General features: G+C 45.0%; 1 protein-coding gene across 5 annotated transcripts in view; it reads left to right on the forward strand.

Annotated features, from left to right (window-relative positions):
* The window catches only part of CFAP299 (cilia and flagella associated protein 299), a 379,314-nt gene that overhangs the window by 6,844 nt on the left and 348,543 nt on the right, over positions 1-23,927 (forward strand). For 4 of the 5 annotated variants that reach the window (XM_043545244.1, XM_043545245.1, XM_043545247.1 and 1 more), the window contains one exon: positions 15,144-15,274. In XM_043545244.1, the coding sequence (XP_043401179.1) occupies positions 15,153-15,274 (122 nt within the window). In that variant the 5' untranslated portion in view covers positions 15,144-15,152. Of the gene's footprint in view, positions 1-6,584; positions 6,731-15,143; positions 15,275-23,927 lie in introns of those variants that run through there. The other variant, XM_037896749.2, reaches the window with a different exon arrangement.

Below are 23,927 nucleotides of genomic sequence, written 5' to 3' on the forward strand. Positions count from 1 at the left end.
AAGCTGTGTGATGGTTCTTGGGATACCCAGGACTGAGTCACCTTGTTACCTCCTGCCTGTAGGGAGACGGTGTCTTGCCTGTGGGAGCTGGGTGTTCACTCGCTTCCCTCTCCAGCCTTTCAGCCACACAAGCACTGCCCTCTGGGTTATGGCACCTCTGTCTACGCCTTTCAGGTTAACAAGAGGTGTACCTGAGTCCCCTTGAAATGTTCCTCTTATATCCAGCCACAGACACTAGCTACTCTGAGATCCCTGATCCTCTGCTTACAAAAGAGCAGTGTACCCCAGTTTACTAGTTCTACCTTAAGTCACCACCACTGTATAACGCACAGCATGTATAAAACAAAAGGAGGTTTAGTTAAGAAAGGGTAGAGGTTTCAGCAGAAACTAGAGTGATGGAAACAAATGGTTACAATACAAAACAAAATAATAAAATGAGAAATAGGGTCTACTCTTATTAATAGCTACCTTTTCTATCTAATAAAGTAGATTTATCAGTTCAGTCTATTGCAGAGCTGGCTGGTTTCCCAGGAACTGGGATCCAGTCTTTCACGAAACATTCCCGGCTCAAGGAGATGTCTCCTCTGTGAATGGATGCAGTGTGTCTTTCTCCACCCTGTGATATACTGAATGTCTTTTTTCTTTATTCACAGACAAGGCAATCCCCTGTCTTTTGCTTTTTTACCTCCAAGTGGTTTTGATTGTTTATAATTTGGCTTTAATGGTTTTCCATTGACTTTTCTATGTTGTTACAAGGGCAGACAATTGAGCAATAAACTATATAATTCACTAGCCGAGGAGGGGTGACACATACCTCTTGCTTGAATGGGCCAGACTACTGGTGACTCAGTATCCATCCAAGACCATAAGGCATATTTCCCATTGTATAGGGAGTCTCTGCAGTGAACTCAGCTTTGTGGATTACACTGTTGTTCCTGTGATTTTTCTAGATGCCTAAAAGTTAGGCACCGTGACAGTCAGCATTGCAATGCCTAAGACCTTTCCATTTCTGTTGCCATCTTTGAGAGAAACTTCTAATTTATTAAAGGGTGTGTTATTTGTAGCACATGTAACACGCTTCCCTGTCTCTGTGAACCCTTCCTTGTCCTCTTGTCAAGATTGGAATGTCTGTGGCTTGGGAAGAATTCCAAATCTCAGGTTTTAAAAATTGTAAACCAAAACCAAGAATACATGTTCAAAGGAAAGCTTTGTCTGACAGTGACAGAGATCTTACAATGGGAACAGACAGTTCACTGGCACTTTAGAGCTCATTAATTCCTTTTCTGCTAGCTTTCTGTGGGTATTCTAGACTTCCATGGGCTTCTTTTCTGCGCAAAGGCTTGCAGCATTCTACATTAATGGTAAGAAAAAGATCCAAGTACAGGTCATGGCAGATAACACTCAGCATACTCTTCCAGACATTCAGTGAGTAGTGCAAGTATCTTTTTATTTATATCCTTTCCATTTTTCTTTTCAAGGAAGACTTAATCAGGTTTCCAATCACATTTGTTCCTTAAAGGATATGTTGGCGAAATAAATGGCAACTATACTCATTAGGCAGGGCTTCCTGAGGTTTTAAAACTCAATTGTAGTGATTACATTGCAGAAATGCCTGAAACCTGCTGAATACTAGTGCCTAAATAGTAAAGAATGTGTAAGGGGACTGTTGCCCCCTTACTAACATTCAGTGGGGTTGTCTTAGTTGCTAGCTCCCAGTACTAAAAAGGGGGGAGGGTCGATGGGGAATCAGGACCCTGAGACTGACAGCCCCCAGGAACAATGGGGAAAGGCCAATGCTCCAGGTCAGCCTGAATGACAGGGCAGACAGGCTAATCAGGGAGTCAGGAGGCCAGGGAGGTCCCGTCCTCCTGGAATTGCCTGGGTCAGATAGAGTGGGGCTGAGCTAAGGAGGAAGCAGGGGCCTGAGTTGAGCTGGGGAGCAGAGCTGTGCCAGATCCAGAGGGGCCAGAAAAGCATCCCAGAGAGAGCAGACCCTGTCCTGGGAGCAGAGCTGCAGCCCCACAGCCAGAGGCACAGCCAGAGAGAGCAGACTTGCCCTGGGAGGAGAGCTGCAGCAGCCAGAGGGGCCAGAAAAGCAGCCCAGGAAGCAGGTCAGTGCTGGGAGCAGAGTCACAGAAGCAGCCTGCAGAGCGGGCCTGTCCTGGGAGCAGAGCTGCGGCAACCAGAGGCAGAGGGGCCAAGGAAGCAGCCCAGGGAGCTGGAGGCAGAGCAGCAGCAGTGCAGAGACAGAGTGGTGGAGCTGGAGCTGGAGCAGTCCGGCGCTGGGTGTGGTAAGCAGCTGGGAAGAGCGAGGGGGACCCTGGGCAGCAGGTCCAGCACAGGGAGACGCCTCAGCCAAGAGGCTCTGCAGGCCAGGCTTGGATCGTAACCCCGACAGGGCAGGGGCGACACTGGGAAGAAGGGGCCTACCACTTAGAGCCTGAGAGCGTGTGGCCACCACCAGAGCGAGTGTCCAACCCACAGCATCCCTGCAGCAAAGCCAGGGCCTGAGAAGAAGACCTGGGACTTACAAGGAACAGACTGTGAACTGCCCTGACATTCCAGAGACACTGTTTGTGATGTTCCCTGCCACAGAGCGGGTTGATGTGTTTCCTTTAACCTTTCCCATTATTCCTTATTCTTTTTAAAATTAATTGTTGATTAAATAACTTGCATTTGCTTTAGCTTGTATGTAATGGTCAGTGGGTCAGAGAAGTGCCCAGTGCAGAGAGAGTACCCTGGCGTGGGGACACCCTAGCCCCTGTCCTAGGTGACCACAGCAGGGTTGGGGGTCGAGCCCTCCAGGAATCCTGGGCGCAGACTTGTTTGGGTTCCGAGGACTCTGCCAGACAGGAGAGTGGAAGGGGAGTCCTCAAGGGCAGGGAGGCCACTGGGTAAAGGAAGTGGGAGCGAGGAGTCAGATCCTTTCGCTAGCCCACTTCACCGGGGTAGTGCAGAAGCCAGGAAAGTTCCCCACAATAGCGGGACTATTCCCCCGCTTACAAAAGCAACCTTTTTTCCCCATAAAGGAACAGTTCCATCCACAGTCTCTTTAACTACCAGGAATTAAAATTTCTGACAAATTACTTTACAAATTCATGTGAAACATCTCTTCTTACATGTAAAGACCCTCCCCTCCGATTTCTACTTCAGACTTTACTAGCAACTTTTGCGTCAGACCCTTGGCTGGTGTAAATCAATATAGGTCCACTGAAGCTGGTTGAGGACCAAACTGTACTTTCAGTGGTCAACCAACAGGAATTCTTACAACACTCTGAAATTAGGCTAGTATTACCTCTTTATTTTTTTTTTTTTACACAAGTCCTCTGAGTTGCAGAGGGTGTAAGTGACTTATTTAAGGCACACAGCAAATCTCCATCTTTGTAACCAAAATATTCATGCTTGAATAGCTAATATTAAGTACTTACATAGTGTGTGTTTTTTGTTTTAACTACCTGTACACTTACAGCATGGGGTAAAAGGTGCTGGGACCTATGAAGTTCTCCCTGGGAGCCATTGGACATTTAAGATGGAGGTATTTGATAGGTGTCTTGATTTAAGAACTCAAGGACAAAACACTGCCTCTTTAATTGGTTTCCTTTCATAGTTGGAATGGATTCATATTCTGCATCAAAAGGCTGCAGCAGTATTTTTACCTCCCAGTAGTCCTAGTGGGGAACATTACTTGATGAATGACAATATAAAGTTGAAAACATTAAAAAAAATCTGTATAGCCCTCCAGCAAATAGTGAAAAGAAAAAGCCATCAGCAGTAGCTGGTGCACTTATTATTAATGGGACAGCCAACGTACAATTCCTCTAAAAATTGAACTACCTGTTACTAATAACATAGTAGATAGCCTTACATGTTTTGTTATCTTTTACCATATGCAGTCAGGGTCTCTTTCATGTCATTCAGCTTAGACAATGAATCCACACTAGCTATCGTCATATTTTGCTTGCTAGTTTCCCCGTCTGGTTCTCATGCATTAGCATGATATTGCTGAGGATTCCTAGGGGAATGTTCAAATGTATTGATAACATTATGAAGACCATTCTCTTCATTTAAAGCTTCATAACTATTTATAGGGTGTTTAATCTACTTTGGGACTCTTTAAACTGCTTGACACTGTCCCTTTCATTGAGCATTATAGATGGGAGAACAGATAAGACTCTGAGACTATTCCTGGCTTTCTCGAGTGCTGTGCAGTGCACTGTTTCGAGCACCCATCATTATTTGATGACCACCCGTAAAAAGTGCTCATTCCTAGAAATCCACAAGCTTGCACCACATTAAGGTGATTCACTGGAAACTTACACTATTCTTTTTTAATCAAATGGTCAATAAAATGTATTTTGATGGATTAGATAACTCTCTCTGGGTAACCTTAGTGCTGCTAAAAAAGAGTTTGTCTTCCTTCTCATCATTTTATATCAACCATCAGCTTCGTCCACCTCAAGATGATTGCTCCCATTAAGTTTTTCAGCACCGGTATGCAGGGCTTTACCAGCATCTGTCTGACTAGTGCAGCATCTAAATCCTGGCTTTCTAAAACAAGGTATTCAGTTCTATCAATTTAAAAGTGTAGTGACCTCGCACATCCAGCAAAATCTAATCTAAACACATCTCAGTGACTCTTATCTTGGAGCTATCTTTGCTTGGCCAAGGTGGCTGCTGCAAGGGATTAGAGACTGTTTGGAGTCTTCCCTTTCCTCTTCCCCAGAAAGAAACAGTTTAGGAATTGTCAGTGTTTATACAAGGAAAAACCTACTGCTGGCTCATAAAGCTTTCCAGTCAGCCAGAGGCAGTTGCTCATGGGTACCATCTTGAATTTCCTTCATAGTCCTTGGGATATGTTTGAAGACTCAGATGCTTTGGGACAAAGTGTGCTGTTATACTTGTTTCAATTCAAAATAGTTCATTTGTTTCAGTGGATTTATACTTAGAGTTAAGCATGTGCTTACAGGCTTTGCTGAACTGGGGCCGAAGTGAAGGCATGCTTTACTTTTAATGTAAAAGATTCTGTTTAATGAGGCAGTTTCAGTCAGAGAAGAAAGAAGATGCATATATTTTAAAGACAGAAGAGACCACGATGATGATCTATTCTGACCACCTACATAAAGCTGGCTGGGGAATCATTTTGACAAAACAGTTTTTTGTTGGAAAATACCAATTAATCAAACCTGAAACTTTCCTGTGAAGGGGCAGTTTTGATGAAACTTTCATCAGGAAGGTTTCTGAGGCTTCAGGATGGAATTTCTAGAAACACCAATGGTTTTGGCCCTCATCTGGGATGCAGAAGTTATGGGGAACTGTGCTCTGCCTATTTCTGAGGGAACTTGAGCCTAGCTCTTCAACATTGCAGGTGAGCACTCTAATCACTGGGCTTTGGGGTATTCTGGTGTGAGGCTCCTTTAATTGTTTGTTGGAGCTGTTCCACTTTGTATTAATTAAATATTTGTCAGGCCAAAGGAGATTGACTCTACGGCCCAGTAGCTAGCTCACTTAGCTGAGATGTTGGAGACCCAGGTTCCAGTCCCTACTCCACTGAATGTTTTATGTAATTATTTCTACAAAATCAGACAACTCCACCGGAGACAGCGAGAGAACCCATCCTAGAATTAGCCAACATCCAGGTGGTTAGGACACGTGCTTGGGATGTTCTCCCATGTTTCCTTCATCCCAGGGGAGTGTTCGAAGCACTCAGGCTATTGTGGGGTGGATCCTCTCCGTTTTTGTTTTGTTTTGTGAAAAACTTCAAAAGGTCTTAGTTTCATACCAACCCGATAGGGAGACTCTTCCTGCTCCTATGTCAGATCCTGTGCCCACTGCAGTCAATAGCAAAGTTCTTGTCTATTTCAGTGGCGAAGGATCAAGCCCCTGTGGTAGTAGACGCTTGCCTAGTGGGATGATGCATGCTTTCTCAGACCCAGCTGTTCAACATAAGATATAAAACACATGGTGATCTCAGGGGCATAGCGAATCTGAAATCCATGTTCCAAATTCGTATTTCATAAGGGTCAGAAAACGAGTGGAGTCGAGTAGCCGGGTTTGATACTTTTTGTTTTCGTTTTCAGACCAAGAGGGTGAGGGCTTATATTTAGGCCACTTGTTTGAATAACTACCGGATGATGAGTGACTGCTGTCCAATTCTGCAGGTTGCTCAAAGAAAGTCCAAACACCTGATTAGTCCTGGCCGGAACAGGGGGAGATTGCGGCTGACTTTTGGGGCTCACAGCACTACCCCAAAGGGGTGATCACTGTGCATACGCACCCATTCCTGTTTACACAGGTGCCCAAAGACATATGCAAGCAACACAGAGTAGTATAGCCCGGGCATAATTTGCAACGAAAGAGAGGCTAGGGCTCAAGCAATTATTTTTACTTTCCGAACTGACGCAGCGAACCCAGAGCTGCCGGGGCTCAAGTCAAGCACTGAGCACAAGGTTCCGCGCGGCGCGGCGCGTGCCCCGGGGCGGCGGGCGCAGGCGCGGAGGCTGGGCAGACCGCGCGGGGCCGGGCGCGCGCACAACGGCCCTGGCAGCCCCCCCAGCCGCGCAAGGCCGCGGGGCGGCTCCGCCCAGGGGGCGGGGCCCGGCCGGTTGCTAGGATGGCGGCGCTGGAGGCGGACGAGGCGGGGGCCGCCCTGGATCACATCATCACCCAGTTCAACGCCTACGACGACTACCTGGACTCGCAGATCACCACGCAGGACCTGTTCTACCTGGAGGTGGGCAGGGGGCGCGGGCGCAGCCGCGGGGCGGCCCGAGACTGCGCAGCCCCGGCCCGGCCCTCCGCGGGCCTGGCACAGCGCCGCGCCCAGCTCCGGCAGCGCGGGTCAGCCCGGCCAGCCCGCCCCCCAGCGCGCCCTGCTCCCCGTGCAGCCGGACCCCCCCGTGCTGCCCTTCCCCCCGGGCAACCCCCCCGAGCAACCACCCCCCCCCCGTGCTGCCCTTCCCCTCCGGGCAACCCCCCCGGGCAACCTTCCCCCCGTGCTGCCCTTCCTCCCTAGTCAGCCCCCCCGTGCTGCCCTTTCTCCCTGGGCAGCCCCCCCGGGCAACCTCCCCCCCCGTGCTGCCCTTCCTCCCTGGGCAGCCCCCCGTGCTGCCCTTCCTCCCTGGGCAGCCCCCCCGGGCAACCTCCCCCTCGTGCTGCCCTTCCCCCCCGGGCAACCTCCCTCCCGTGCTGCCCTTCCTCCCTGGGCAGCCACCCCGGGCAACCTTCCCCCCGTGCTGCCCTTCCTCCCTAGTCAGCCCCCCCGTGCTGCCCTTCCTCCCTAGGCAGCCACCCCGTGCAGCCAGACCCCCGTGCCGCCCTTCTCCCCCTGGGCAACCCCCCCCCCCCCCCGTGCCGCCCTTCCTCCCTGGGCAGCCCCCCCGTGCAGCCAGACCCCCGTGCCGCCCTTCTCCCCCTGGGCAACCCCCCCCGCCGTGCAGCCAGACCCCCTATACTGCCCTTCCTCCCTGGGCAACCCTCCCCCCCGTGCCGCCCTTCCTCCCTGGGCAACCCCCGCCCCCCCTCCCCCCGTGCCGCCCTTCCTCCCTGGGCAGCCCCCCCCCCGCCGTGCAGCCAGACCCCCTGTGCTGCCCTTCCTTCCTGGGCAACCCTCCCCCCGTGCCGCCCTTCCTCCCTGGGCAACCCCCGCCCCCCTCTCCCCCCCAGCTCTGCTGGACCAGATCTGAAGAAGAGCTCTGTTTAAACTCAAAAGCTTGTCTCTCTTGCCAACAAAAGTCTGTCCAATAAAAGATATTACTTTACTCACCTTGTTTCTCTATGGGAATTCTACAGATACATAATTTAAAAATGGGCTTCAAATTTGGTGGGCTGTGGGGAATTACTGGTTATTAGGATAATTTAATAGTGAAGCAATTTTTCCTCTTAGTTTCATGCTTTATCATTAATTTTAATTAAGCCTACTAAGGAACAAATATGGGCCTGATTCTGTGCCATGGACGTTAATGGCAAAACTCACATTGACTTCAGTGGTGAGAAATCAGGGACTGTGTTCTGCCATCGCTCCTGCATCCCTCTGAAATTGCTGGAGGTGTTGGATGTCCTCCTGACAACTGTAATAAAACATGGGGAATAATTTGTATTGAAACATGTATTTCACAAACCTCACCACAATGCGTATCATCTCCCGTGATGTATTTCTTTCCTTTTTGTTCTCTGCCATGTTTATTGTTATCTTTCTTGACCTCCTTTTCCATTTTCTTTCTCTCTCCTTTTGGTCTATGATTTTTTCCCCCCACTACCTTTCTCCTTGTGGAAAACTTAATCTTCTTTTTACATGTCACGGCAGCATCCCTTCCTTTTGCATTATGTTCTCTTGCATTTCCCTTCTTTCTTTTCCTCTATTCTATTTTTTTTTCTCCTGTTTTCACTGCATGCTCCGCTCTCTCCATTTGTTCATTTTTCCCTACCTTCTCCCATGCTTACTCTCCGAAACTACTGAGTGCTTAGTACCCTGGTGCTGAGTTGGAGAAGGATGGTACAGTGTCTAAGACACTAGTCTAGGAGGTATTGGTTCAATTCTGTGCTTCCTAGCTTATCTTGGGCAAGTCACTTAGCTTTTCTGTGCTCCATTAGTTGTCTGCAAATGCCAGTGGTAGCACTTCCCTACCTCACAGAGGTATTATGAGGATAAATACATTAAAAGATTGAGGCGCTGAGATATGGTAATGTGGGCCCTATAAGTAAGATAGCCAGGGACAAAGTCAAAACATATGGGTTTGGGAGAGTTACATAAGGTTGAGGGAAGTAACTTCATGGTAGAATCAAGAACAGGGAGGACGTGGTCTAGGAGCCAAAATGGCAGAGCAGATGGGAGAATTAACAGCAAATGACAGCTGAAGAGTTGTGAAATGTGCTAGAAATAAGATGGAAGGATAAGAATTAGGTAAATTCAGCTGGAACCCGGGAGTTAAGAGCTCCACTGGGAAGCTAATTTTCAAAAATAGATGCATTGCAAAATTAATACATCTACCCAGTAGCTCTTCCCCAGTAAATATATCAAACCCTTGACTGAGATACAAAGTAGAAAGGACACGAGGGACCATTGACTGGATTGTTTTTGCCTTTATCGTTGATTAATGGCATATTTGCTTTGAGAATTCATCATAAGGATCATTCATGTTTATCTTCTGTTTCAGGTAAACACTAAATCGAACTGAATCTCCACTATCATTAAAAGTTATGTCCTTCTGTAGAGAAAGTAGCTGGTTGGTGGAAAAAACAAATCCTCTTTTCAAGTCAGCTGTAGTGCTGTCATGTTTCAGTGACTTCCTTGAATTCACTATCTGTGATGTTAGCAGGAGCCGCATTCCTGTGAAATCCTGAGTTGCTTTCTCAGTATTGGATACATGTCATAGTCAGTCAGTCATGCCCAGCTTTCTTGTTTGTTATAAAAGGTATGCATGTTTCTTAATGTTGGCATGGGAAATGTCAATACTGCTGGAGCAATAAAAAACAGAGGAGGAGCTAAAGCCTCTTTAAATCCCAAATATGCAGCTCTTTATTTTGTAGTTTTATTAAACTTTCCAAAGACATTATGAGGAAGTTACTTCTGATTGTGTTTCTTGTTCTTCTAGCAGTTATTTTCTGAAACCATCACCAATAAAGGAAGCTGGGCTGTGCTTTCATATAAATGTTATCAAGCATTACATGCTAAAATTTGTGTAGCCCCAATGTTACGTACAATGCAGTAGAGATGGAAAATTGCAGTCTTTTGTTGGTTGCCAGTCTAACTGTTAGAATGACATTTTGGTGAAATGGTTTCAGCAGCTTGTGCACACGTATCTCACCCTCCTTTTAGGGTGCCCATCAGACCAAGAGAATCTTAGGCAAAGACAACACCAGGCATGTGTTGCTAGTATAGCAGTATACGGTGCTGGCGAAGCACTCCTAGCATGAACGTAACCGACAACTGACTGCGTTGGCAAAAGCCCCTAGCGTAGACTCAGCTTATATCATAAAGACCGCCCTTTTGGTGGGATAGCTTACTCCCGTCTCTCCCCCTCTGAGCAACATAAGCTATACTAGCAAAAGCGCAGTTTTGCAGCTATAAGCTGCACCTACACTAGGGGCTTTTGCCAGCACAGTTATGTTGATTACAAAGTCACATCTTATCAACCGCTTGCTGGCATAGCTATGTCAGCAAAAGTTTGCAGTGTAGACGTGGCTTAAGGCAAAAACATTCAAATAACAATTTTTCTTCATTACTTTGTTTAAAGGAAGATGCCCTCATTAGCATAGCTCCATCAGGCCTGGTCCAAATGTGTGGTGTAGTTTTTTTTGTTGTTGTTAGTTTTTTTACTGGGCTAAATATTTTGGTTAGGGCTGTAATGTTTTACTGAAATACTTTTACCAGTGTGGAGGCACTTTATATTGGTGCCTTATACAGTAAGGGCAATAAACTAAACCTGTATAGGTATAAGCTATCTGGTATAAAACACCTTACCATTGTAATTGCATCCCTATTAGAGGTAGGGTGTTACTGTACCAACTAACTATGTACCGTTATAGTTAAAGCAATATAACTTGTGTGTAAATAAGCCCTGAGGACAGTATTGAAGCTTGTCAAGTCCAGTTTTGTGAAGTAGAGATGGGTTGAAAAGATGCATTTTAATGGCCTTTCCACCCTCTTTATTTGTGAAGCTGAGTGTGAGACAGCATTAGCCAAAACAATGTTTTATTCACTAGCTAACTTCAGGGTGCTGAGCTGGTCCGGAAATCCTTTGCTCTGAATATCGTTTTTGTTTGTTGTTTTTGTATGGCTCTCCATTTAATGTGGATATCATCCAACTACAGAAGAATTGTATAGCCCCAAATACAGGTATCTGTCCGCAGTTGCAAACCAAGACGAAACTTTGGGTCTGACTCATGCAGCAACGTTTTCTGATGTGTAAAACAGCAGCAAACTGATTTGTTAGGGGAATAAGACAAAATCATGGAAAGTAGATCTTATCATGTCCAGAGCATATGTAGAATGATTTAGGCTGGATTTGTCAAAGGGGCCTGTCACAGATTCATCTCAGTTAGCAACTGTAGGCAAACATCTCTGTTTGTTGCTATACAATGCTTCTGTAGTTGGATGATAAACCCTGGCTTCTTTAAGGGGAATCAGAGCCTGGCCTACCCGTTACAGGCTCCTTTAAGGAGAACAAACCAATTTTGGACACCGTGTAAGCAGTTAGCTGCCAACCAGCCATCTAGGCAGTTGACAGTTACTAAAAAGTTTCCAGAGCTTAGTTGCAGGGAAGTGCTCCTAGAGAGACAAGCTCTCAGAAACTCTAGGAGTAGGAGGACGAGGACTGCAGCCTTTTTGCCTCCCCAAGATGATAAGTGAAAAGAGGCCTCCTGGGGATAAACTGAATGAGGGCTCTAGCTAGCCTGAAACATAGCTCAGGTCCTGAAGGAGAGCTGTGGCTTCCTTATCTGAGGAGTATGAATTTTTTTCCCCATGGTAACCCGTCTTGGGGGGGAGGGCTGGGGACTACTCCTGAACTTAGGAGAGGATGCTTGTTGACATTAGCCTGATGGCCACGAGAAGGGTTGGAGTTGGGTCAATGGGTCAATGAGGAAGGATGGGGGAGGGTGGGGATGGTTGTCCTCTGTTAAAGGAATTAATAACTGAAACCCCATAAAGGAGGTGTCTTGTTCTCCATTCTTAGGTCTGAATAAATCATTCCAAGAGGGAAAGTAAGAGGGCAGCAGGCCTGCAAGGCCATGCCAGAAGGGGAGCCACCCTCTAACAGGGCCAAAGTGATTTAGGCCTCCAATCTCGATCGCTTCAAGACTTCCTTTTGGTAGAGAGCTACTCATCCTCATTTAGCTTCTGAAATCAAAGTAAAACCTGTCAGCATTTCCTGATCTCTGAAAAGTTGGCAATGGTGAATGGGATGGAGGACAAACATGCTATTTCCCTTTTTAGTTTGCCTGTCAGGGTTTATTAGGTGCCCATACAAAAGGATATGCCCCATCCCTCAAACTGCTGCCTACTGCCTGGAGCTGAATTCATCAACACTTCATAAGTGGTTGGGCTGCTTGCTTGTGTAGTGGGTGTTTTAAATGTCTAATCTAGAGCACAGTAAAACCCTGAGTTACCTGTTTAAAACAAGACACAAACCTGAAAATGGCCTGGCTTCTTGCAGGCAGTGGCCGAGGCAAGTTCGGTGGCTGAGGAAAGAAGATGAGAGGCATTCCAAAAACTTAACAGTTAAGCCACTGGTTTGCTGACCCTATAGCTTACCATGCTGACCTATATTCTTCCATTGTTTCCTTGTACTTCCTGTTGGTCTGTCTGTCACCCTCCATCAGTTGTTTGTTGTCTTACACTTAGATTGCAAGCTGTATGGGGCAAGGGCCATCTTGTTCTGTGTTTGTCCAGTGCCTGGCACAATGGGTCCAGGTCCATGACTGGGGTTCCCCAGTGCTATGATAATACAAATAATTAATAAAATGAGACAGATGAGGAAAGTTTGCAGGCTTTAGGCTACTCCTGATGCTATCTTTTCTCCATAGCATTATGGCATTTCATTAGCATACCAGGGATGGTGTTAATATCAAACATCTGCATTGTGGTCTCCCAGTAGGATTGAGGCCCAACTCTGCTGGGTGCTCTACAGAACCTGCAACCTACAACTTGGAGGCATGATACTTGCTTGTTGGGGTCCTGCTGACTTCAGTGGGGCTCTGTGGGTGTGGCAGGTTACCTGCACACTCAAAGATTTATTTATTTTTGCGGTCAGAAGAAACCATTATGGTGGTTTTTTCTGATCTCCTGTCCAACACGTGCTATAGAATTTCACCCCAGTAATGCCTACATCAAGCTCATAACGTTGGGTTGGGCAAGAGCATATCTTAAAAGTTGAACGTGGCAGGAAGTGGCCATAAATAAGAGACAACCTGTCTTCTAGGACTTAAAAGTCTAAAAGACACAATGAGGCAAAGGATTAGGAACAGGTATATAACTTACAAGCAAATTAATATATTGAAGAATTGGCAAAATAAATGAGATGGTGTCATGATGCTGGTATGATGATATGAAATGACAATAGGGTATGATATCATGGAAAAGGCCAGGTCAACCAATAGAAACTCAACATGTATTACACAAAGCCTGTATAGGAGCAATTACTGAATGACAGTTCTTGAATCTTTCTTGTCTAATATTTCAGAGCATAGAGATGTCAAATTTGCAGAGGTTCAGAAGGCAGAAACTTAATCTTTGAGTGGTAAATTGTCAAAGGACTTGCTGGCTCTGTATGAAAACATTATTTACTGGCTTCACGTAGAGGGTTTTTGCTTGTGCTTTATGAAAACTTACTGTCTGAAGTATTTGAGATCTTTAAAATTTTGAAGACATCAATAAGTTTAATACACCATCCAGGTACCCATATAGGTGTTTTGTGTGTCATCCCTTCCCTGTAACATAAAAAGCAGCAGAAGAGGGAAAAAACTAATCTAGAACTCAATTAGTTCCACAAGTGGGAATCAGGACCTGTTATTCCCTCAGGGGGATGGATTAGCAGAGACACTGAAGGGTCAGAGATCTACCAACACACCCAACCCAAGAATCCACAGGAAATCCCACCCCTGTGAATCACTGGAATGCCCATATGGAGTGCCTGTTCCTGTGCTCTGTATCCCGAGCTCTCCTACCCGTGGCAGGAAGGTCAGCTGACTGGCTGTGCTGCCACTAGCCTCCTGGTCCACAGCTGGGCTCTTCTGCCATCCTCCAAAGGGAGTGAGAGCCAGTGGCTCAGAAGCTAGTGTGAGGAGCAGCACTAACTTCCGGGGGGATTCCGCCCCGTATTTTTCTTCCCTCCTCTGTTACTCCCTAGTTCTGTTTGATTTTCTCCCCTCTGCACCACGGAACAGAGGGAAGTATCTTCTTATCTATTGTGACTCAAGTATATGAACTGTCTGTTGATAGATTGTTCTGGTCTCTTGCCACTAGATGGAAGCATTAGTTCACTTTTGTATTTTGTTTAGAAACTCATACTATAGGAAAGGAGGACACGCATACCGAAGCAGATGTGGGATGGTGACTGTTGTGTTTTACAAAAGTATGTGCTCATTGGGTCTAACCTACAGCCTTAAATGAAGTTTTGTCTGTGTAAGGACTGAACATTCAGGCTATATATGCTTTCCCTTTCCTCCCAGCTTTTCCCCTTCTAGACCTTATGGATAGATGAGCTTATGGGGTTGCGAGCTCTGCAGAAGAGGGAGCAGCAAAATGCACCAAATGAGGGGACACACTTGCAGTGACAGAACAGCAGCTGTGGTTCATTCTGACCCTTAGCTCTCAGTTCTATGGGTACCTCTTCATATTGGCACCACAGTCCTGGGAAGCTAGAAATGGAGATGAAGGCGCCAGGGAGTAGCCAGTGGGTATTGCATTATCCCCTTTCTGAATGTAAATCACCCCCAAGCTGCATATGATCAGAGCTGCAGCTCCGTTCTTTTTTATACAGCTACAAACAACCTCCAGCTGAAGTTTTGGACATCCAACTATGTAGTGCTTTGTAGCTATGGTGGAATGTGGAGTTCAGGGTGCTGTGCAGAGACCCGGCACTGCCCCCTGAATTCTCCTTGCCCCTGCAAGTGGCTGGAGAGCTACATAGATCCTGAGATTTCTATATGTTTAGAGGACTGAACTCCTTGCCATTTCCCAGAGATAGGAAATTTCCACTGTAGAGGTGATATTTTAATAACAGAAATAGTTGCAATTAAAAAAACAGCGCAAAGTATGATGTATAAACAGGGTTTTCTCCAAATAGAATGTCTTTCCCCAAAGTTTTCAGTGAGGCATCTGCAGCTCTTTAACGATAGAAATTGATTAGACACAACTAGAAATCTGTATTTACCCATCCGGAGAGTTTATTTCCTGATCTGCTTCATGGGGCTATCCTTTTCACGTAGTCATAATGAGGATGGTGTGGACAAAAGGGAATGAAAAATCACTGATAGAAGGGATGGATGCTAACCTGAAATGATGTTTCCATACCTAGCTTGTTCCTGGCTTGTAAACTTCTAATTTTAGAAGTAAAAAAAAATCCTTTTTTCTAGAGATTTTTTGTGTTGGTGGTGGTTAAATTATTATTTTCTGAGAAACAGCTGGCTCTTCCTTGCTCCTTCAGAATGAGGAGATGGCTCGCCAGCTGGTGGAGCTGGGATTCCGGGGAAGCGGTGAGGTTCTGAAAAGGGAAGAGTTTGAAGCAAGGAAAGCAGCTGCAGAGGCTTCAAGGCTCTCTGAAAGAACCCAGCAAAAGTAAGTGGGTGCATTTCATAGAACATCCAAAGTGTGGAATGGGGGAAAGAGCCTGCTTGATCATTTTTTGTGGTATTTATAATGTGCAGGTTGGGTAGGTGAGAGTTTATGATTTCTTAAACTTGTATGAAGATTAGGGTGTGGAAGAGATGGAGTCAAGTTGCTGTAAGGCCGCACATACCTTAGACCCCCTAATTTTTAAAACATCAATTAAAAAAATATAGACACATAAGGGGAGCCCAGCTATAAAATTGGTGTAACAAATGATTAAGCAGTATCAATTTCCCTACTTGCATCCTGATTATATCATGGACTAAAGCAGGGCTGATATTAAATTAACTTGGACCTTCAAGCTGATGTTGACTGTCACTTGTTTCTTGCAGAAAAATCACTTACCCCGGATTTTAAGGCTGGGACTTCTCAGAGGTCTCTAACTGAGTTCGGATCCCAGGTCTTCCTGCATTTCAGTGGAATTTGGGAACCTAACTTCCCTAAGTGCTTTTGAAAATCCCTTTTCTCCTTTTATTTTGCAGCACCCATACTTACAGTAGGTGTTACTTCCAATAATAACAGGTGCAGCATTTGGGCAAGTGTAATGTCATAATTCTACCTTCTAGATTATAAATCTTAGGTACTCCATTATAGGTCTGTTCATCACCATGAAGTAAACTAACCTCGTCAAAGTACAAGAACATATCAGGATAAAAGGCAAGACTAACAAATCTATACGGAGAGAGACATCAAGAGCTTGCTCTTTTATTAGAACATTGATTTTTCAGATGCTATGGGTAATTGATCTTTGGACAAACTATTCTTCCATCAGTGCAGATGGGGTTTACAGAGAAAGGTGCTTTGGAGAAGACAGTTACCACACTAGTTACCACACATTAGCTCTGTTAGTTAGGGGGATATAAACTTATCCTCAGGATATAGTCCATTTTACCTAGTAATGCAGATGTTTTTCACCAGATATTTAGACCTTGGAATTAATAAACTAGGACTCATAATTAATATGAAGAACTTCCAATTTTTATTGATCACTTTCCCTCTAGCTGGATGCATAGTATAGTGCAAACTAGACATCTGAAAATCATGTTCCAACATTTCAAGGGACATTTTTATAAAATCTGAGATTGCTTCTGTGTGCAGAACCTCCCTATTACCTTTCTTTCAAAATCCTGATCAGAAATATGGATGGGAGCTGAAATGAACTTTGTTTTTGAGTGTAATCTCTAGGTCTATGGTCTATTTCATGTAAAAGATTGAGGAAGTTTGAAAAGATGCCTTTTAAAAGATGTTATTTCAGCAACAATTATAATACTCAATGCATCAATCTTTTATTCGTTCTTTCTATTACAAGCCATGGCAACAGGTACGTCCACACTTTAAGGTTTGAGTAGAGGAAACTTCTTTGGCTAGTATGTTCCTGTGCCAGGAACAATACCTGTGGGACAGGGAAGTGGTCGCTGAGAGAGAAGATATGGTGTCAGGGAGGTGGTTTGGGGGAACAACCCATTCTGCTGATTGTTTTTTAGGGCCCAAGACTGAGGTTCTATGAGTAGGATGGGCTGTAACTCCTCTCCCTTCCATAGTCATGGACAAGGTCATCTCAGCCAGTCTCTCCCTGAGATCCAGCAGATGTGATTACTGGGAAATGTAGTTCCCTGAACAGCTGTGACATGAGCTCTAGCCGGGGTGAAGCATGCTGGGATTTAATGGGACTACATCAACAGCATCCTTCCAGTGGACAAGGGAGGGGTTGGTGGTACTAAGGCGTCTCTGCAGGACAAGGAGCCCACTCTTTTTCTTTATTTTTTTTTCTTATGCGATAGTGTTTTTACTTTGTAAAGACTTTGAGATGGACCTCTTGGCAGAAGAGCCAATCTAGTCTCAAATGACTGGAAAACAAAATCTCTAATGGGAGAAGTTTAGGCATGAGTGCGGCTTTATTTGATTTTTTTTTTTCTTTTTTTGGTCCTGCCCCATCTGTTACTTAGAGTTGTGAAAGCGCATGCTGCTGTGTGGGTACTTGGATACCTGATCATATCATGTACTTGACTTTTTTCCTTTCTGTTTTGCCTCTCTTTCCGTCCATTTGGACAGTCTGATTCTTCATCTTAACTCCTTACTGACTTGTATTTTACTTGCATTAAGAAAACAAATGAAAGCAACAGCTCTCTCTGGAATTTGATCAAGTCATGATCTAGTGTATAAGTTAACTGAAGTACCACTTAGGCATGATTGTACAATACTGCACTGTCCACATAGATGTTCATTTTGAGATATCAGAAGTAAGATAAATTTGCATTAATTACTGCCAAATTAAAAATTCTTATTGTATTACACTTGAATGGCTAATCTTACTGTACTGAAGGTCACTGGCATGTGGTGCCCCATGGAATTCAAATGGGATTCTGAATGGGCACAGCAGTACCCTCATGCACTATCAATTTGCAGGCTCTAGGTGATACCAAGACATGCAAAGGATAACTGCAAATCTCCATTTCAGTTTTTGCTCAGGCTAGCAAGTCAGCAACATATAGGTCATTGGGGGAAAGCCTTTCACCTGCCCTTTCACATAGCCATAGCCAACTCTGTGGTTTTACATGCTTTGTACACATGCAAAAGATGCCATTAGTTTTCTCTTACAAAAACAAATGCATTTAAGTAAGTTTTATGGGATACAAATGTCTCCCTACAGAGGGCAAAACTAGGTCCTTGACTCTTCTCTTCCTCCTTTTTATAGATATAAAAATAAAAATGTTGTGGTTTATATATATATAGATATAATGCAACCCACAAAAATGGAACTTAAAAGAAAAAAATGATGTTTCTTTTTCGAACATTGCCTTGGGTTTTAGTGTTGTAAATCCACCCACTGAAATAGAGCGGAAAGAATTAAACACCAGGACCCTGCATTTATTAGCAGACTAATTCTTTCCATATATTTCAGTGGATGGAAATTCAGGAAATGCCAAATCCCAAATCAGTTGTACATGTGTAATGTTAAACGGAACATCTATAAACCACAACAAAATTATTTTTTGGGCAGAGGGAGTTTACGTGTATGCGGATGGTTTTAAGGATTTTTTTTGTGACAATACATAAGGAAGTAAAATGGAACTAGAGCAAGTTGATAGAGGGATAGTCAAAGACTGGATCTCCGCTATCTCCTTTCTAGCACTGATCGGGGCTGTGGACTCTTAGCATGCTTGGTTAGCATAATTCCAGTACTGAATGCAGGTTGTGTGTTGTTTACTGTGATTATAGGAGTGGTATTATCTTCAGTGGTACAAATGGCAAATAGGTTTCTAAATCCCACAGAAACCCAGGAGCAGTTAAGCACTGAACTGCCATTTGTACCTTTAATAGTCTCTTCCTGTGTGAATTGGCTGGCTGGCTGGCTGCTCCCACGGAGGCAGGCAGAAAGGAAGTGGGTAGGAGGCAAGGAGTTTGCTCCCACTCAGATCTACAGGGACTGCTCCTCCCTTGATGTACATTGCCTCAAACAGACTAGAGGGATAGTAGGACTTTAGCCTCTTCTACTGCCATTCTGGCCAACAAATTGAGCTGGACACACAGAGGAGCAGACAATACCATTCTAAAGAAAGGTGCAGTGTGTACAGTACCACTGTACAGCAGGCCACTCTGTGTGTGTGTGTGTGTGTGTGTGTGTGTGTATAAACATCAGAATATTTAAAGGTTTATTTTCTGAATTTTGACTTTTGCTCATCACTAGATAAATCATGTTCAGGAAAACAGAATAAACTCCAACAGCATTGCTTAGGAACAATTTACAGTGGCCATTGTGTCCCAGTGAAATTGCTTTTTTGGTAAGTTATTTCATTTTCCTACAGTCTTCACCTACTTTTCCCTCCCTGCAGCCACTTGAATCAGAACTTGGATAAAAACATTCCTGAGCAAAAACCAAATGGCAGGACTGAGGTAGATTTCTAAAAATTCTTTTCTTCTTCCGCATAGTTGCAGGATAAAATCTGTACAAGATAGAAATCCTAATAATATAGTTTGAGGAATGGATACGTTTTCAGAACCTCAAAGAAACGTGAGAGGATGTAGCTTTTGATTATGCTCAGAGTTCAACATTTTCATGTCTTTTAGTGCTGCTTCTCTTTCTACGTACGTACTAGCTCTTTTTTGCTTGTGTTGCGACTTGAAATTTCAGTGATTCAGTCTCAAAAGTGGGTGGGTTATGGAATTTCCATTCTGCTTGTAAAGCAAGATTTTGCATAAGAGATTAACATGTGGCTCGGTTTTGTCAAGTCCTCCAGCATAATTACAAGAAAATTAATCTGCAGGGTCAGTGGTTCACTTTCAACTCGGAAGGCATCGATGCTTTGGGCTGCGTCCTTCCAAAAATTTTCTGCATTTAATCGTATTTCCAATAAAATAGTTCCATAATTGAGCCCCAGACTTCAAAAGCCGAGCCCTCTATCAGGAAAATGAATCCATTAACCTTCATTGCTATACAAGCAGTCACTCGAAGTAGGTGTGACATACTTCCTCTAGTTTCTTACATGCTTTGATGAGCAGTGAAATAGTTAATACTGAAATCTCGAGTATCCTTGTTTGACTTGCCACTCATTTTATTGAACGGGGCATTTAATACTCAGAATGATTGTCTTACTCTTTCTGCAAACTCAAGCAAATGTCAGTCATCAGTTATACTCAGGTCATGTTTAAGATGTGTTCCAAACCTGTAACAGCTAGACACACTCTAACTTGAAAAAAATGAAAGCTGAGACTCCAGAGAACAGCCCTTTTGGCTACTTGGGGGATGGGGTGGGAGCATGCCACACCCTTTGGATTTTGGGGCAATAGCTGTAAGGACAGAGGAAAACTCTGGATCTTTCCACTGAGGAGGCAAGAGGACAGCATGCTTGTTTCATGAACAGAAGATCAAAGCCAAGCATGGCTGTAACACGCTAGAAGGATCTTGAGTGATCTTTTGCGCTCTCTGACATGACAATGTCTTATTAGTTAAGTTTAGGCTTTAGTATGTGTGTTAGGGTTTTATTTTCTACGTAACCCTTTGTTTCCAATAGTTTGCTTGCTATCATTTGACTCTCTGTTCTTCACTCGATACGTTTTGACCTGCTTTCTCTACAAAAAATTTAAGCACTGTGTGTTAAATGGTGCTCCATTCTATGGTGTAACTGGTAAGCTGTGGTCTGTTCTTTTGGGGATAGAGGATCTGAGAATTCTGTGAGTGTCTTGTGGCTCAAGGGCTGACCACTCCAGGGAGATGCTCAAAGGACTGAGGCAAGAGAGGGAGAGAGAGAGTGGGGCCTGCAGAGGCCTGGAAGGTAGAGTTTGTGTTGCCAGAGGTTGGTGGTGTTGGAGAACTGATCCACAGCAGACGCAGGTAAGGCTTCCTCCTGTTAAGGGGAGGTGGTAGCAAGTTGCCTCCCAACCCATGGGTATGCCTGCATAGTACTACAAACTTACACCTAGAAAAGTGATACAGACATGCTGTCAGATGGTGTCTGCTGGAGATATAATTTAGGGAAAGCAGATAATATAGTCATTGGATGCAGCAAAATTAAACAAAAAAGGGGAGGTGACCAAAAAGCTTTAATTCTTCAAGGAGTCATGCTGTCAGGGCTGCGGTTGATGACTCTGTTGGTGGGACTGAGTTTTTGCCTTTCCCGAGGGAAAGCATGGACAGAACTAGCCCAGTGCATAGTGCACCATCTGCCTTCTCCCTATATGTCACCATATGCTCTATCCCCTAGAGGGAGGATTAATGAGAAACATTGCAAAGTTGATCTTGCAGGGTTTTCTGGGCCCGCTGTTCCCATCAGGTAGGTTTTTTTCATGGGATTGTAAATTCTGGTCCTTATTATGTAATTTTTAATCCAATGAACTACAATATATGGAATTTTCACTCCCTTAGTGAAGCACACGTATGCATAGATATAAGAAGCATGATTTCTTCATAAATATTGTTTTCTTGCATAGAACTCAAAATGTATATGTGTTTTATCTTATGTTTCCAGCAATCCGTAGCACGGATAACTAAAGATTCTTGACAATGAATATAAGAGATCTGACACAAAGTCCTGAAATAGGAAAGTGGAAGAGCAAATAATAAAATGTAAATGTATCTGAATTTGTGTTAAGCAGTTAGGGGCCATTCAGTGCAAAACACACACAGCAGTTCTCCTAAATAGCACACTAAGGCCATGGCTACACTATAAAGTTAAGTCGACTTCATATAAGTCGACATCGAGCCTCTGATTTAAGCATGTCGATCTTGCGCGTCCACACTATGCTCATTTTGTCGGCGGAGTGCATCCTCACTGGCAGGGCTTGCATTGATGCATGGAGCACTGCACTGTGGGTAGCTATCCCACAGTGCATGTAGCTGAGTGGAATTTTGGGTTGGGCTTGCAATGCCTTGTGGGCCCAAAACATTGGCGCGGGTGGTTATGGGAACCTGGCGTTAGCCTCCCATGATGCACTTACCTCCCTCTCTCCCTCCCTGTAATCAACGGCAAATAAACCAAGCCTTTTTTGTGCGTTTTTTTGTAAGCCTGGATGACATAGCACCATAAGCATGGGCCCTGCTCAGCTGTACACTGTTGTTGTGAGCATTACAAACACCTCACACCTTATCCTGCAGTATTTACACAGCTGATACAGGAGCTGCCGCATGGAAAAATGTGATGCCACGCAAGCAGCCCTGCTGGAAGACATAGAGCGGAGCAATTCGCAGTTGCTGGCAACAGTCACGCATCACCTTGACATGGTTGAGCACCATTTCTGGCCCCAGGAAACAAGTACTGACTGGTGGGACTGGATCGTTATGCAGCTATGGAATGACCAGCAGTGGCTGCAGAGCTTTCGAATGCGTAAGGCCACTTTCCAGGAACTGTGTGCAGAGCTTTCCTCAGCCCTGAAGTGCAGCAATACTAAAATGAGAGCTGCTCTGACAGTGGAGAAGCAAGTGGCGATAGCTCTGTGGAAGCTTGCAATGCGAGACTGCTACCGGTCAGTGAGGCATCAATTTGGAGTGGGTAAATCTACCGGGGGATCTGTTGTGATCCAAGTTTGCAGGGCCATTAACAGGCTTCTGCTAAGAAGGTAGTGACTCTGGGCAATGTGCAGGACGTAGTGGGTGGTTTTGCCGCAGTAGGGCTCCCTAACTGCGGTGGGGCAATAGACAGAATGCATATCCCTATCTTGGCACCAGACCACCTTGTCAAAGAGTACATAACCGGAAAGGGGTATTTCTCAATGGTGTTGCAAGCATTGGTGGATCACAGGGGCCGTTTCACCGACAGCAACATGGGATGGTTGGGAAAGGTGGATGATACGCGCATCTTTAGGTACACAGGTCTGTTTAAAAAGCAGGGACTTTCTTTCCAGACTAAAATAACCAGTGGTGATGTTGAAATGCCAATCGTGATCCTGCAAGACCCATCCTACCCCTTGCTTCCATGGCTTATGAAGCCGTACACAGGCAGCCTAAACCGCAATAAGGACTGGTTCAACCATTGGCTGAACAAGTGCAGAATGGTGGTGGAATGTGCCTTTGGACATTTAAAAGGTCGCTGTTTGCTTACTAGGTTAAACCTCAGTGCGAGCAATATCCCCATTGTTATTGCTGTCTGCTGTGTGCTCCATAATATCTGTGAACCAGAGGGAGAAAAGTTTCCGCTGGGGTGGGAGTGGAGGTGGGGGTTTGAGGCAGATTGCCAGACACCAGGGCAATAAGAAGAGCGCATTGAGGGGCCCTGTGTCTCCGAGAGCCTTTGAAAACCAGTTTCAGCAATGAGCCAGAGCAATATGACCCTTGTCTGTGGTGTTCCTTACCAAATTGTCCCCTCCATTGCATTTTCTCCGGGTAAACTCCACCCCCACCAACCACCATGTGTTGAATGAATAAAGAGCTTTTTTTCTTCAATCCGTTACTTTTCTTTGCTGTCTCTGTGTATTTGTGTGCATAATAATATGTAAGATAAAGTGGGGCAAAAGGGCTGATAGCACTGTGTGGGAGGGGGTGGGGGGGGAAACAAGGACTGCTTGCTTACAGATGTACTGCAGTAACAATCAAAGATGTGGGAATGAGTGCCTTCTGGTCCTTGTACCCTCCCCTGGTGTTGAGTGCAAGGGATACCGAACTCCTAGGACGTTTGTGGGAGGAGGATGTGGAACTGGGTGACGATGGCAGCAGGTTCAGCATAAGCTACAGAGGGACTCTAACATCCAGCTGTCTTTCTTGAACCTCAACATAGAATCATAGAATATCAGGGTTGGAAGGGACCTCAGGAGGTCATCTAGTCCAACCACCTGCTCAAAGCAGGACCGAGCCCCAGTTAAATCATCCCAGCCAGGGCTTTGTCCGATTGCTCCTTCATAATCTGCAGCATGTCTTTCTGCATGGCGCGGTCCTGTTCCCTGTATGCTCTCCTGTCCGTGTGCACATTGTCGGACAGTGTAATCCTCCATGCGCTGAGCTCCATCTTGTCGCTCTTGGAGGCGCGCATCAACTCATGGAACATGTCGTCCCGAGTCTTCTTTTTCCACCTTCTAATCTGGGAAAGTCTCTGGCCCAGTGTGGAGGATGCGCTGACAGGCAAGCTGCAAGGAATGCAAAGCCCAAGGGTAGCATTGACAGTGCATACATTGT

The sequence above is a fragment of the Chelonia mydas genome, chromosome 4 (assembly GCF_015237465.2).
Source record: "Chelonia mydas isolate rCheMyd1 chromosome 4, rCheMyd1.pri.v2, whole genome shotgun sequence".
Classification (NCBI taxonomy): Eukaryota; Metazoa; Chordata; order Testudines; family Cheloniidae; genus Chelonia; species Chelonia mydas.